This window comes from Chelonoidis abingdonii, chromosome 7, assembly GCF_003597395.2.
Source record: "Chelonoidis abingdonii isolate Lonesome George chromosome 7, CheloAbing_2.0, whole genome shotgun sequence".
In the NCBI taxonomy this organism is placed as follows: domain Eukaryota; kingdom Metazoa; phylum Chordata; order Testudines; family Testudinidae; genus Chelonoidis; species Chelonoidis abingdonii.
Window position 1 is genome coordinate 81,996,293 of NC_133775.1, and position 13,473 is coordinate 82,009,765.

General features: G+C 40.6%; 1 protein-coding gene across 1 annotated transcript in view; it reads right to left on the reverse strand.

Moving 5' to 3' along the window:
• The window catches only part of RARS1 (arginyl-tRNA synthetase 1), a 55,662-nt gene that overhangs the window by 24,070 nt on the left and 18,119 nt on the right, over positions 1-13,473 (reverse strand). The window contains exons 4-10 of the mRNA XM_032776685.2: positions 9,727-9,838; positions 8,472-8,572; positions 4,580-4,701; positions 4,171-4,291; positions 3,714-3,843; positions 2,686-2,790; positions 1,018-1,227 (exon numbers count right to left, since the gene is read on the reverse strand). Coding sequence (XP_032632576.1) covers positions 1,018-1,227; positions 2,686-2,790; positions 3,714-3,843; positions 4,171-4,291; positions 4,580-4,701; positions 8,472-8,572; positions 9,727-9,838 — 901 coding nt within the window. The remainder of the gene's footprint in view (positions 1-1,017; positions 1,228-2,685; positions 2,791-3,713; positions 3,844-4,170; positions 4,292-4,579; positions 4,702-8,471; positions 8,573-9,726; positions 9,839-13,473) is intronic.

A 13,473-nucleotide genomic window follows, 5' to 3' on the forward strand; every position in this document is an offset into this window, starting at 1 on the left:
AGACTCAGGGCATCTGAGTCTTGGGGTCCCCCAGGGAAGGTTTTGGGGAGACCAGAGTGAGCCAAACACTGGAAATTTTTGGCTGGTGGCAGCGCTATCAGATCCAAGCTGGTAATTAAGCTTGGAGGTTTCATGCAGGCACCCACATTTTGGACTCTAAGGTTCAGAATTAGGAATTATGCTTATGACACCTTTAGACTCATTGTACAGGACACTTCTAATGATGAATCACTACTGTCATCAGTTTCTACAGAGTATTCTGATTTTCCGAAAGTATCAACGCCTGATACTTTTAAAGATCCCTCCCCAATTCTCGGTATAAGAGAATGTGACAAGTACATCACCGCTGCCTGCATTTTACAGTTCCCATAAAAGTGAATGTAAATGCTAGTGAAAGGTACTCAATGGACAGCTCTGAAGACTCCACAGATAAGGCAATGCATGAGCAGATTTATCACTCTCTCCAGCCATTCAGATTCAGCACTGACCTAGATGTGCAGATGGTTTAGTTTCCCTGAATGTTAAATCCTTGGGCTCTGCTGAGATCGTCATGAGTTTAAACTGTGGTGGCGAATTCTGTGATTGGCTCACAGTCCCAGGGCCGTCCAGAGGATTCGGGGGCCTAGGGCAAAGCAGGAGAGCTGCAGGGCTTGTACTCACCTGGCGGCGGTCCGGGTCTTCGGCAGCATTTCGGCAGCAGGGGGCCCTTCAGTCGCTCCGTGTCTTCAGCAGCAAAGGGCCCCCTGCCACTGAAATGCCGCCAAAGATCCGGAATGACTGAAGGGCCCCCTGCCGCCCAAGACCTGGACCGCTGCCAGCCCAGGGCTCGCAGGGTTCCTGCGGGGCCTGGGGCAAATCGCCCCACTTGCCCCCCACCTCTGGACAGCCCTGCACAGCCCAGCAGGAACTGGATGGTAACTATCAAATAATTTCACATAAGGGCCAATAAATAACCATCATGTCATAACACCTTCTTAGCCCCTATCCTCTAGGCTAGAGCAGTATCTAGTGACTGACTGAACAACAAAGCAGAGGTCTGGGTACTCACCTGTCCACTATCCACTACATAAACAATGATATCAGCCTTTTCCTCAAATAGCCTTTGCTTAAGAGCAGCTAAGTCAGATGTATCATATGTGAAACCTCCATCTGACTTCATGATTGTTAAAGGAACAGAGCCTCCTGGGACAAACACAATCTTCCGCCCGTCATCCATCTGGACAAATCCTAGGGAAAGAGGTCATTTGAGGATAAGCATTCAGGAGAGATCTGAAGAAATATGCAGGTTAGATGCTACATGTAAGAAGTGATAATGCTCTAAAGCAATGTTTCCCAAACTTGGGATGCCGCTTGTGTAGGGAAAGCCCCTGGCAGGCCAGGCTGGTTTGTTTACCTGCCACATCCGCAGGTTCAGCGGATTGCGGCTCCCACTGGCCACAGTTCGCTGCTCCAGGCCAATGGGAGCTGCTGGAAGCAGCACGGGCTGAGGGATGTGCTTGCTGCCACTTCCAGCAGCTCCCATTGGCCTGGAGCAGCGAACTGAAGCCAGTGGGAGCCGCGATCAGCCGAAGCTCCGGACGCGGCAGGTAAACAAACCAGCCTGGCCCGCCAGGGGCTTTCCCTACACAAGTGGCGTCCCAAGTTTGGGAAACATTGCTCTAAAGCTTGTGAAAACCAGTTGCTCCTACCTTTTCACTTTCTTGAAAGACAACTCTACCTATTCTGTGCAGATCACATTAAATGCTTGATTTCTTAAAAACAAAACACACACCACCAATCATAATTTGCAAAGAGAGCATAGATTTATACAAACGTAGTTTTGCTGGTGAAATAATAGGCTATTATTAAGAGAGTTCTAGCTTGATTTTAAAACCACTGTAAGTTGGTAACCTGATGTATTAGTGCAACAGTGAAGAGGGTGTTTGGGAAGTGAGAGATTTGAAAGGAAAAAACACCCCAAAAGAGGCAGCATGTGGAAACCAACCGCAATCAATAACACAGTGGCTTTCAAAAGCAACCTATAAGTGTGGCTAGCTGGGGCCTACGGATGGACAGAGATTAAGTATTGCTAAGACTAGGGAGAAATCGGCAAAGGTAATCTTTAGGAGAGGGGGCCTTTAATTATTTGTGCCCCATTTTCTTTCATGACAATAATAAAGTTGATGGGAATTGAGTTTGTCCGTCACTTCACAATGGTTTTTGTGTTACAGGACCCCAGCTTGGCCAGAATAGGCCCTCGGAAGTTTTACTACGGAAAGAATTTCCCCCACTGATTAGGACCAATCTAAGGTGCTGGTGCATCTCGATGTTACAGTGTTACTTGACTAGCTTAACTGTACCGAACATAAATATGTGTAATGTCACATTCTAGCTCCTGATAATTCCCGATATAAACCCAACACATTCCTAAGGCATTTTTGCATCAGGGCCCCAAATTCCCAAACCTTTCTGAACAACAAAAACAAGAGTAATAGCCTGCGTCACTCAGCAGGAGAGCATTTTCTAGTCAAAAATATACTGGAGGGAAAGGACAAGAGAGGATGAAAGGCAGTGTCTAATCTGGGGAACATCAATCTTGAAAGTGTCTCTAAACAAACTAGTAGAAATTAACTCTCTCTCAAACTGAAAAAAAAAGTGTTGACTGGACAATTGTTGATTTTTTGATAATGTTAAGGAACATGTTACCTCTTTCTTCAAATTCTTGCACAATATCTTTCATCTTGTCTTGGTAGTATGATTCCCCTCTCTCTACTAGTTTAATGTCCAAGCAGTCATAGATTTTTTGGAACTCTGAGTAGAGAAAACAGACAGAACTATAAAAAAAATAACATATACAAGATTTTGACTGATTGTGTTTAAGACTCGAAGCAAATAGGCCCCTTAAAATATGGCTTAAATGAGAGGAAAGATGATCCTGAGGCTAAGCCTTTAGCCTGGGAGCCAAGAGATCTGGGTTCAGTTCCAGCTCTCTTGCAATCTGTGACCATGGGCATGTCACTTGTTTTCTGTGCCTCACGTCCCATCTGTAAAATGGAGTTACTATACTTCCTTACTTCAGGGGGGTGAGGCTGAATTCATCAGTGACTGGGAAGTACTCAGATACTAAGGCAAAATTGCAAAACCTTCAATTTCTGAGCCAGACTGGACAGAATGCCATATTACAGAGGTAAGCAACATTTAATAAAAAAAACCGGCCACAGCAACACTATACTATCCAGTGAAAGCATAAACACTTCAACAAGCTGTCAGAAAGAGATGAAGGGTTTCTCTCTTTGTCTGCTTCTGAAACACAGGTCGTTAAACAGAGGTGCAGGAAAGAATGAGGGTCAGACATTTTGTTTGGAAATGATCGATTGTTACTAATATTAGACATTTGTTAAGCATCAATCAGCATAATACTTAGATGTCACTCTACATTGGAGCTAATGTCATTGGTGCTAAGTCTTCAAAACCACTTTTCTGGACAGTATTAAGGGCAAGACCCATAAAGCTGTTTGGGGAAGATCCTAGGATTTTCAAGTGCGGCTGTATTCATTTTAAGTGAATTCTGCATCCTGCTCTGATATGTATGGTGGAGTTCTATGGCACAAACCTTCCTCAGCCATATTGCTCCTTTTTATCCCAACGAATAACTTGTGTCTCAGATGAACATAAAATGATCCACTTAAAACAAACAGTGGTTTAAAGAAAGAGACACTAATTTTAACTGTTACCTTTCCGAGACACATCACAAATCAGTTTCCATGCTTTAATGAAGTCTGGACTTTTGCTCTGTAGTAGCACCACACATTGATAGGCTCGCTTCTTAAATTCTTCCTCTGTGTCAAATCTCCGCTTGGATTCCTAGGTTAAAAACCATACGTAAGAAAAAGTCTTTTCTCTCCTATGCAAATCAGTATTTCTGACATTTTAAAGCAATTTTTTATTTGGTGGAAGGAAAGCAGCGTGGCTTAATGGATAGGGTAACAAAATACTTTTATTAAACCAGTATACAATTCCTGAGACCAGATACCTGTATTTCATAAACTACAATAAGAAATTCTTTACTTCTTTAACAAACCCAGTTAAAATTCATTTTGTTTCAACAATGTTATACTGATAATTCACAACAGTTCTGAATTATTGCTTCACTTAAAAGAGGAGAACAAGTGGACATATTAGCTAAAATACCTTGTAAAAAGCTTGGAGATCCCCAATGGGGGGTGAAACAGTCAGGAAATCTGGAAATTTATCTTGGAGGTGAGCAATGAGCATTCCAAACTGGGTGCCCCAATCTCCTAAATGGTTTAACCTGGACAACAATTAGAGAGCACAAAACAAAATTATGCATCTTGCAAGAAAGCAGAACTAAAACAGACTGAACACTGTTGGTGAGGGAAGGGTGATTAGAGCTTTTCAGTCACATGGCTTGCTGAGGTACATGGGAGTAATACCGAATTGTGCTGCTACACTCACAGTATTAGTTACGATGCATTTTTAAGTTATACCAAGGGTGGCTAGAACATACAGCCAGGCATCATTGGTGCACTTGTACAAATCGAGATGAACGAACTTGTGTCCCAAGTCCAACACTGCTCACCTCAGAACATCATAGCCCACAAACTCAAACAGACGGCACATGCTGTCTCCAATAATAGTCGAGCGCAGGTGACCAACATGCATCTCTTTGGCAATGTTAGGGGAAGAGAAGTCAACCACCACCTTGGACAGGGCAACAAATGAAGAGGGAGAAACATTATTAAATGCCGCACTGTACGACGTCCTGCTCTCAGGGTAAGATTTTCAAAGTTGTGAATACGTGCCTCATGGATACGTGCAGTCATCATGACTGCATACACAAGTGATCTATTTGCATGTGGCAAATGGTCAATTACAAGTGGCCATTTGGGCAAGCTCAATTTTCTGCATGTGTATAACCGCAGACATTTTATAGGTTGGTGCTGATTTGAAAATCAGGCTCTAAATGTCTAGAACTCTTCTGGCTACATCGTATTTTTGCCTATGAAAATTATCTGCATCCCTACTTACACTCTACAAACAAATCTTTAGTAATTAAAAATAAATGTTCCTCCTTTACACAGCATAGGATAGATTTAAAAAAATAGAATAACCACCTAATGACCTGGCACATCAAACTCTAAATGTGGCTTTAGCTCCAAACTCCAGCAAACAATTCAGAGCAAAACACACCCTTTTTAGGCCCAATCCTGAAAATCAGATCCATTGGCACAGACCCTTGTACCCCCAGGAAACTTATATAATGCTATGTAAAAGAGGACCATTTAACAAACAAGAAGGATGTACAGAGATTTTATACGTATATTGCACATAAAAACTACGTTAAAAGAAAATTATTAATGTTGCAAAGTCAAGCACTTAGAAATCAGGAAATGCCAGGTTTGAGGTCACACTCGGTGTGCATTTACATTACGACACAGACTTTAATTACATAATGACTGGGGCTGTCAAGCAATTAAGAATTTAATTGCGATTAATCGCACTGTTAAACAATAATAGAATAGCATTTATTTAATTATTGGATGTTTTCTACACTTTCAAATACATTGATTTTAATTACAACAGAGAATACAAAGTGTATAGTGCTCACTTTATATTTATTTTTTATTACAAATATTTGCATTGTAAAAAACAAAAGTAGTAGTATTTTTCAATTCACCTAATACAAGTACTGTAGTGCAATTTCTATCATGAAAGTTGAACTTATAAATGTAGACTTATGAACAAAAAATCTGCATTAAAAAACAAAACAATGTAAAACTTTAGTACCTACATATCCACTCAGTCCGACTTCTTGTTCGGCCAATCGCTCAGATAAACAAGTTTGTTTACATTTACGGGAGATAAGGCTGCTCACTTCTTAATTACAATGTCACCTGAAAGTGAGAACAGGCATTGTAGCTGGCATCACAAGACATGAATCTTCATCCGGCACATAAGGATGTCTCTTGATGCTTCAACCACCATTCCAGAGAACATGCGTCCATGCTGATGACGGGTTCTGCTCATTAACGATCCAAAGTAGTGCAGACTGACGCATGTTCATTTTCATCATCTGAGTCAGATGCCACCAGCAGAAGGTTGATTTTCTTTTTTGTGGTTTGGGTTCTGTAGTTTCCGCATCAGAGTGTTGCTCTTTTAAGACTTCTGAAAGCATGCTCCACGCCTTGTACCTCTCAGATTTTGGAAGGCACTTCGGATTCTTAAATCTTGGGTCGACACTGTAGATATCTTTAGAAATTTCATATTGGTAACTTTGCATTTTGTAAAATTTGCAGTAAAAGTGTTTTCAAAACGAACAACGTGTGCTGGGTCATCATCTGACACTGCCATAACATGAACTATATGGCAGAATGTGGGTAAAACAGAACAAGAGACGTACAATTCTCCCCCAAGGAATTCAATCACAAATTTAATTAACACATTTTTTTTTTAACGAGTGTCATCAGCATGGAAGCATGTCCTCTGGAACGATGGCCAAAGCATGAAGAGCATATGAAACTTTAGCACCTTTGGCACATAAATATCTTGCAACAACAGCTACAACAGTGCCATGTGAACGTCTGTTCTCACTTTCAGGTTAAATTGTAATTAAGAAGTGGGCAGCATTATCTCCTGTAAATGTAAACAAACTTGTTTGTCTTAGAGATTGGCTGGACAAGTAGGACTGAGTGCACTTGTAGGCTCTAAAATTTTACATTGTTAAAGTTTTAATTGTTTTGTTTTTGACTGCAGTTATGTAACAAAAAACACATTTGTAAGTTGCACCTTCATGATAAAGAGATTGCACTACCTTACTTGTATGAGGTGAATTGAAAAATACAATTTCTTTTGTTTATCATTTTTACAGTGCAAATATTTGTAATAAAAATAATATAAAGTGAATACTGTACATTTCGTATTCTGAGCGGTAACTGAAATTGATGTATTTGAAAATGTAAAAAAACATCCAAAATATTTAATAAATTTCAATTGTTTAACATATGTTAAACATATTGTTTAACAGTGCGATTAATCCTGGTGGTTTTTTCTTTTTTGAGTTAAGCATGTAAGTTAACTGCAATTAATCAACAGCCTTAATTATGACATACAGGATCCCTGCTTCATTCAGTGCACAGGATGGATGGTGCTCATTTAATGAGAAGCTATTCAATATTTTGTCTTCTCATCGTTCAACGTGTGACCCTATGCCTTATCTGCTGCACGTTAGTCAAACCAACTGTAATTTCCTCATGAGATTTTCTATGGTGCCTATCACAATAGCATTTGAGTTCTTCACAAACAATTTTCACCACACCCATGTGCAAGGAGGGGATATTATTCCTATTTTATAGATGGAGAACTGAGGCATAGAGAGATTAAGATTAAAAGTTTCCACTAATTTTGAGTGCCCAACTTGAGATGACTAGGACGTGATATTTCAGCACACAGAACATTATACAAAACTTTATATATTCGAAGCACAGCTCCCACTGAATTCATTTTTAGCTGAGAGTGCTTGGCACTTCTGCAAATCAGACCCAGGGTCTCATTCCAGGCACTCAGATAATAAAGAACATGCATTAGTGCCCACCTGTGAAAAGTCTGATACAAATAAATCTCCTAGGATCACAACTACAGCCCTGGAACAGGCCGGGATAGAATCCAGTTCACAGGGCAGCATTCAATTGCACAGGCAACCTTAATTCTGGCATTTCTTCACTTCTGAATACTTGATTTTGCAACCTTAATAACCTTCTTTTAACAGTTCCTGAGTGTGGAGTTTCCTAGATTTTCAAAGCAGCAAACTGAATAAACAAGAAATTCCAGCATGTGGCATCATACTGACATCCACATGAGTCATGAGCAGGACTGAAACCTTTAGATCCGCTGCACAGACCTCTTCCACTTGAGCTGAGTAACTGACAGCAATAGTATGCTGACGTCCTCTATGTGGACCACACGAGAAGGGGATGAGACATACACTTTGCCCATGGCCGGTACAGATACTTGCTGACAGAAAAGCAATAGTGAGATTCAGGAATCTCGGGTTTCATTGCAGGCTCTGAAGGGAGAATGCTCAAGTGGACACAAGTTCTTCTGTCCATTCCTCCCAAGCTTGACCCCTTCTGCTCCCTCCCACTGTCCCTCTCCTGTCTCTTCCCCACCCATGTCCCATTTCCCTTTACAACCCAGTCTCCATTCCTCAGGCTTTTCGTCCACATCTCCTTGCCAAGTCAGTCCACGTCTCCCCCGCTGCCCCAACAGCTGCAAACTGACTAACCCCGAAGTGCCCACTGTTAAAATAGTAATAACCTGTGTATTTGTGGTTGGAATGTTTGTTAAAAGCTTCATTATAAGCTCAGTAAGAAAGTACATACATACCAAGCAAAATCAAGGTCAGAACCATTCATCAGCACTTGCTATTGGACTGAAAGCAGTACTGAGACTTTAATGAAAGTTTACTAGCACACCTTTTTCCTGTTTTCCATAGCCGGTGGTTGAACTCCATTCACCAGTAAACTGCTCAGTTGTTTGGACACAAAATTTTTTCTCAAGTGGACATTAATAAAACCTTTAGAGGAAAAACAATGGTTGTTGGTGCTGTAAAAGTATTCTTGAAAGTCATTTAATTTTGTTTAGTACCAAAGTTCACAATTCCCTAGATACAAGGAAAATACAGTATTTAAAACTAACTTCAGAACGTCTAAATAAACTTTTTGTTTCTGTAACAGGAAAAAAAACAAGATCACACTCTGAAAAAAGAGAGTTAATTTACCAGGTTATGAGAGACTGTTTTCCACAAACAAATTGCTATTAAGCAAAGAAGTCTCAACTATACATATTAAATGCTACATGATCTGCTAAGTATATAACCTTCTTTGGGGTTTCTGTAATCAAGAGTGAACCCAAGAGTGAAATATTTGACAAAAAACGTATCTTGGGGTGTTTTGCAAACACATCTTGCAAACACTTGTATACCTAAGTGACATTACTCACAGCTGTCCCAGTGAGTTATCCTGTAGGCACTTATGCACATGAGGCTTTACTATAAGTGCCACCACTTCCCATATATTTAAAACCACGGTGTCACATTTAGAAAAATTCAGAATTGCAGAACATTTGGGCACTACTTTGATTTTACTGAGTTGCAGCGCTAACAGAGATTCTCTTCCCCATCCATCTGCAAAATACTTCCTTTTATTTAGTGCTTATGAATGGGGTCAGAGTGAGTGCCAAGGAGACAGAAGTCTTCCATTTCCTTCAGAGCATGAGCAGTAGCAGTGTCATACTTTCCACAATGCTCTGTCATTGTGCCTTAACTTTGAGCTGGAACGATCTCCTCTGAGGGTGAGAGGATAGCTTGGGTTGGGTTCGAGGCCCAATCATTTTTTCTCCCAAGAGTGCCAATTTTGGTGGTGATTTTGTACTATGGACAAACCTAGAAGCCTATAGGGTGGAATCCTGATCCCAGTAAAGCCAATGGAAAAATTCCCATTGACCTCCCTGGGACCAGGATTTCACCCACTGGTTCTAATGCAAGTGCTAGTAAGCAGATTTTATGCTGCCAAGTTAATCAGGCAAAACTGAATGTAATTCAAATGTTAATTCTATTTTTTAGCTTTATAAATAATCAAACTAGATTTTGTCTCCTTTACTGCCACTTGGTAGAATAGCTGCAACATCAAATTTAAATGTTGGGAAGGTATAACGATAGAGTCACCATACCAGGACCAGCGATTTCAACCTTCTCAATGTATTCATTTTCAGGAATATATCTCGAAATGTTCTCAGCAATTTCTCTTGGGCTCACTTTCTGTTCGCTGGTTTTGGGAAGCATCTGAAACGTAATGAGAGGATTCAGTACAGTCTAATCCTGGGGAAATCTGATGGAAAATAAAATATAATTTGAGTTGATACTACACTGACAAGACCAACTAAATTCTTCTCTTCTAATAATCTCTGTGGAATATTAAGAACTTAGATCTGTAAGCATGTTACGCATGGCATTCCCATGGGTGTTAATAGGAGTGCTATATGCAAAGCCCTGCCAAGATCTGGTCCTAAAACCTGTGGAATTTGGTACCACCTTAAGATGTCCTGGTGGTATTACACTTCATAACATAGAAAAGTGCAAAGAAAAATTTAACTGCAACATACGTAACTAGCAAGTTTCAAATATTGTCTTTGTTCATCATGCACACCAGAGGTCTAAATATAACCAGTTTTTACTCTGCTCAAGACTGAGTATCCAGGCCTCACTAGCATATCATATGCTATGTGAACCCACTGCACCCCCAGAAAATCTGCATGGCTGCTTTTGAAAATCCCACTAAGCACTAATCATCATCATGGGAAATCTCAAAGGAACATGGTCTTCTTGCAATCAAGAGACACTCAGATTGATCTCTGGCAAGGTGCTTAAAGTGATCTGATTGTATATTCAGTTTATGTCCGTCACTGGCAATCTTGTTGTGCCATTAAAACTTCTGGCACCCCTGTGATCGCTGACTCGCATGCTTTGGAATTCATTGGTCTTCCATTCTTATATGTCCATACCAAGAAAGCTACTGAAACTGAACTAGTGCCGGAGGCGGCAATTGTTGGGTTGGCTGTGATTACTCTTGTTTCTGATCTTGTCCTCTCACCGTACACAGAGCAGCTGACAGAGATGCCACCGAGGCAAAAATGACCAATGAAACCTTGCAAAAGGGCTATTCTGGAAGCCTACGTGTAGGTGGCAAATGTAAAACATTTATGTTCTCAGTTCACCCCGATTAACCACTCTGGCAATCTGGGCCTTTTCTAGGCTACGTTTTTGTTTGTTATCGAGTTAGCCAACTTAATTTGAAGCACCACTCAGCACCTAGTGAATACCTTTCAAATCATGCTAGCTGGTCTTGGCTGTAACCTAAGCTTCTCCCAGGCTATACAACAACCCGCTCGTGTGGTTTGAACTGTGCCTACATGAGGCGTGGAATGCTGTTTCAAATCATGTTCACTAATTGAATTTAAAACAAAAGCATCTTCTTTTCTAATTTAGTCAACCCTAGGTGCAGCCAAAACTAGATCTGAAAATCCCCACAGTACCCAGCATCTGATGAGGGGCTCAGTTGGCTATTTGCACCTGCCCAAGCATTAAAAAAGTTGATGAGTATGTGTAGAATTGCCCCTTTCTGCTTCTTCCTCACTTCTGCAAGAACCAAATGGGAAAACCAGCTTTACTACCACTTTTAAAAATATCAGTGACTAATTCCCCCATATCATGACCAAATTTGGGGGGATTTTCTAACCATTCAAGTGCACTTGAGGTCACTGTACTGCCCTGGCAGGCCCTGGGTGAAAACAAAAGGATGCTGAAGTGTTCTGAGTGACTTTGGCTGGAGTGAAGGGGAGTAATATTTAGAAAAAGGGAGGGCAGCCATGCCTGGTGCGTATAGCATCATACAGCAGTGACTCTGAAAATCCCATTAGCTGGATGCCTAGTCTGGAAAGCAGATTTTTAAAAAGTAAACAGTGCCCACAATGTCCCTTATAATTCTCCCTTGTTGTCCAAAAACTGGGCATATTGGTCCTCTGTGGAGCACCAAAACTTCATACAAATCTTCAAAATTTACTTTACGAAATGTATTGAAGATCAGATTTTAAAACAAACATTCCCCTGCCCAATTTTGAACTCAGACATTACAACAGAGTGCTAACCGTGTGCTAGTGTCTGAGAGCCAAAATGTGAAACCGACCAGGAAGAAAACAAGTGAGAAGAATCATATGAAAAATAACTATGCAATATAATCAGGGATGGGCAAATCAGAATTTTAAAATGTTCATTTTTGGTAACCGAAAGTGTTATTTTTAACAAAGTGAAGGAAGTGTATTGGTTTTATTTTTATTATAATTTTTAACTTGACAGTGAATCTGTAAAACTTATCTCAGAGAAATAACTATGTAAGACTGAGTTGGGCTGCCATTAAGTATTGCAAATGACATTCTGATATGTGAATCACAATCAGGCAGATCTGTCATCTTGCATTAGGACTACAGTAAGGAGAATCGTGCAATGGAATATCTACGAGCTTAGCAAATTTGTTGTAAAATAGCATTTCTTTCCATTAAACTTAATACGGGAGGGGGGCAGTTATTGAATCTTACAAGTTACCCTTTAAGAGGGCCCTGATATTTAAAATTGTATTGAGGACCTGAAATTCTGTGAGATAAATCAATTCATTGAACAAACTATGCATTCACGCTGTGTGAAATCTGCCATAAAAATGTGTTTCATGGAGTTTGATTTTCTTCTGTCATTCTGCGGTGTTTCCAAAATATCTATCACCTTGCGAGGTAAGCACCATTTCACATCAAGGCCATGAGATCTATTATTTTCTCAGCAATTTGAATTCCAGACACTTGGATGTTTATATTGTTAACTTCCAGTCCACCATGAAATGTGACAGCTTAACAAGTTTCAGATATAATGCAGCACTACATGATTCATTTGATCCTACCATGAACACAATATGGCCTGTGTAAAGCTTGAGAATAGGCAAGGAAAATACTCTCTCTTTTCAGCAGCAATAACTTTAATCAATGGCTCTACAAGGGATAAGCTGCCAAAACAGTGGAAATAAATATTGAGCCAACAATTACAGGTGATGGTATCCAAGTCTTTATGAAGGCAATAACCCATATATCTGTTCTCTAGCAGTGCTGGCTGAAACCGCAGTTACAATATACTAATAAGCTCCCAGTAAAACAAAACACATTTGTGATGGCGGTTTCTGCATTGGCAGGTCAAATGGGGAGGCTGTTGGCTGGCACGCATCAGTGCTGCCCAGGCGTCAGATTCATTCCTGCTACCACACAGCAGCAGTGTACAGATTGCTCTCTCTTTTGAAGGCAGTTCTTGGGACCCACATGATCTAGCAAGGTGCACATTATAACAAGGGAGCTTAACTTGAGTTGGAATCATGCTCCTTTACAATTCCATAGTGCTCAGCACACTGTTAGTCCTGTATGAACACAGAGAGTTCTAGAGACATGCAAAAGGAAAGAACGAAGCCTGTATCGAAGTCCAATACAGCAAGCCTTAAGGCATCAGTTCCTCTGTCAGTCTGGTACTTGAGAAACAATATAAATGACCTTGAAATGCGAGTAAGCGTTTGGGCATCAACTAATGAAAGTATACACAAAGTATACACAGAGAAGATAGTACTGTACGAGAATCCTAACAATGACTTAATTGGGGTAAAGTGGCGGTCAAGAGATGTTAAAAAAAAAAAAAAAGGCATTACTCAGAAAGTTTGTATCTGTGCAGTCACCCAAGGACCTGTTACTCTAAGGGCTTGGCTACACTGGCACTTCACAGCGCTGCAACTTTTGCGCTCAGGGGTGTGAAAAAACACCCCCCTGAGCGCTGCAAGATGCATCTCTGTAAAGCGTCAGTGTAATCAGGGATGTAGCGCACGCTACACCCGTAAA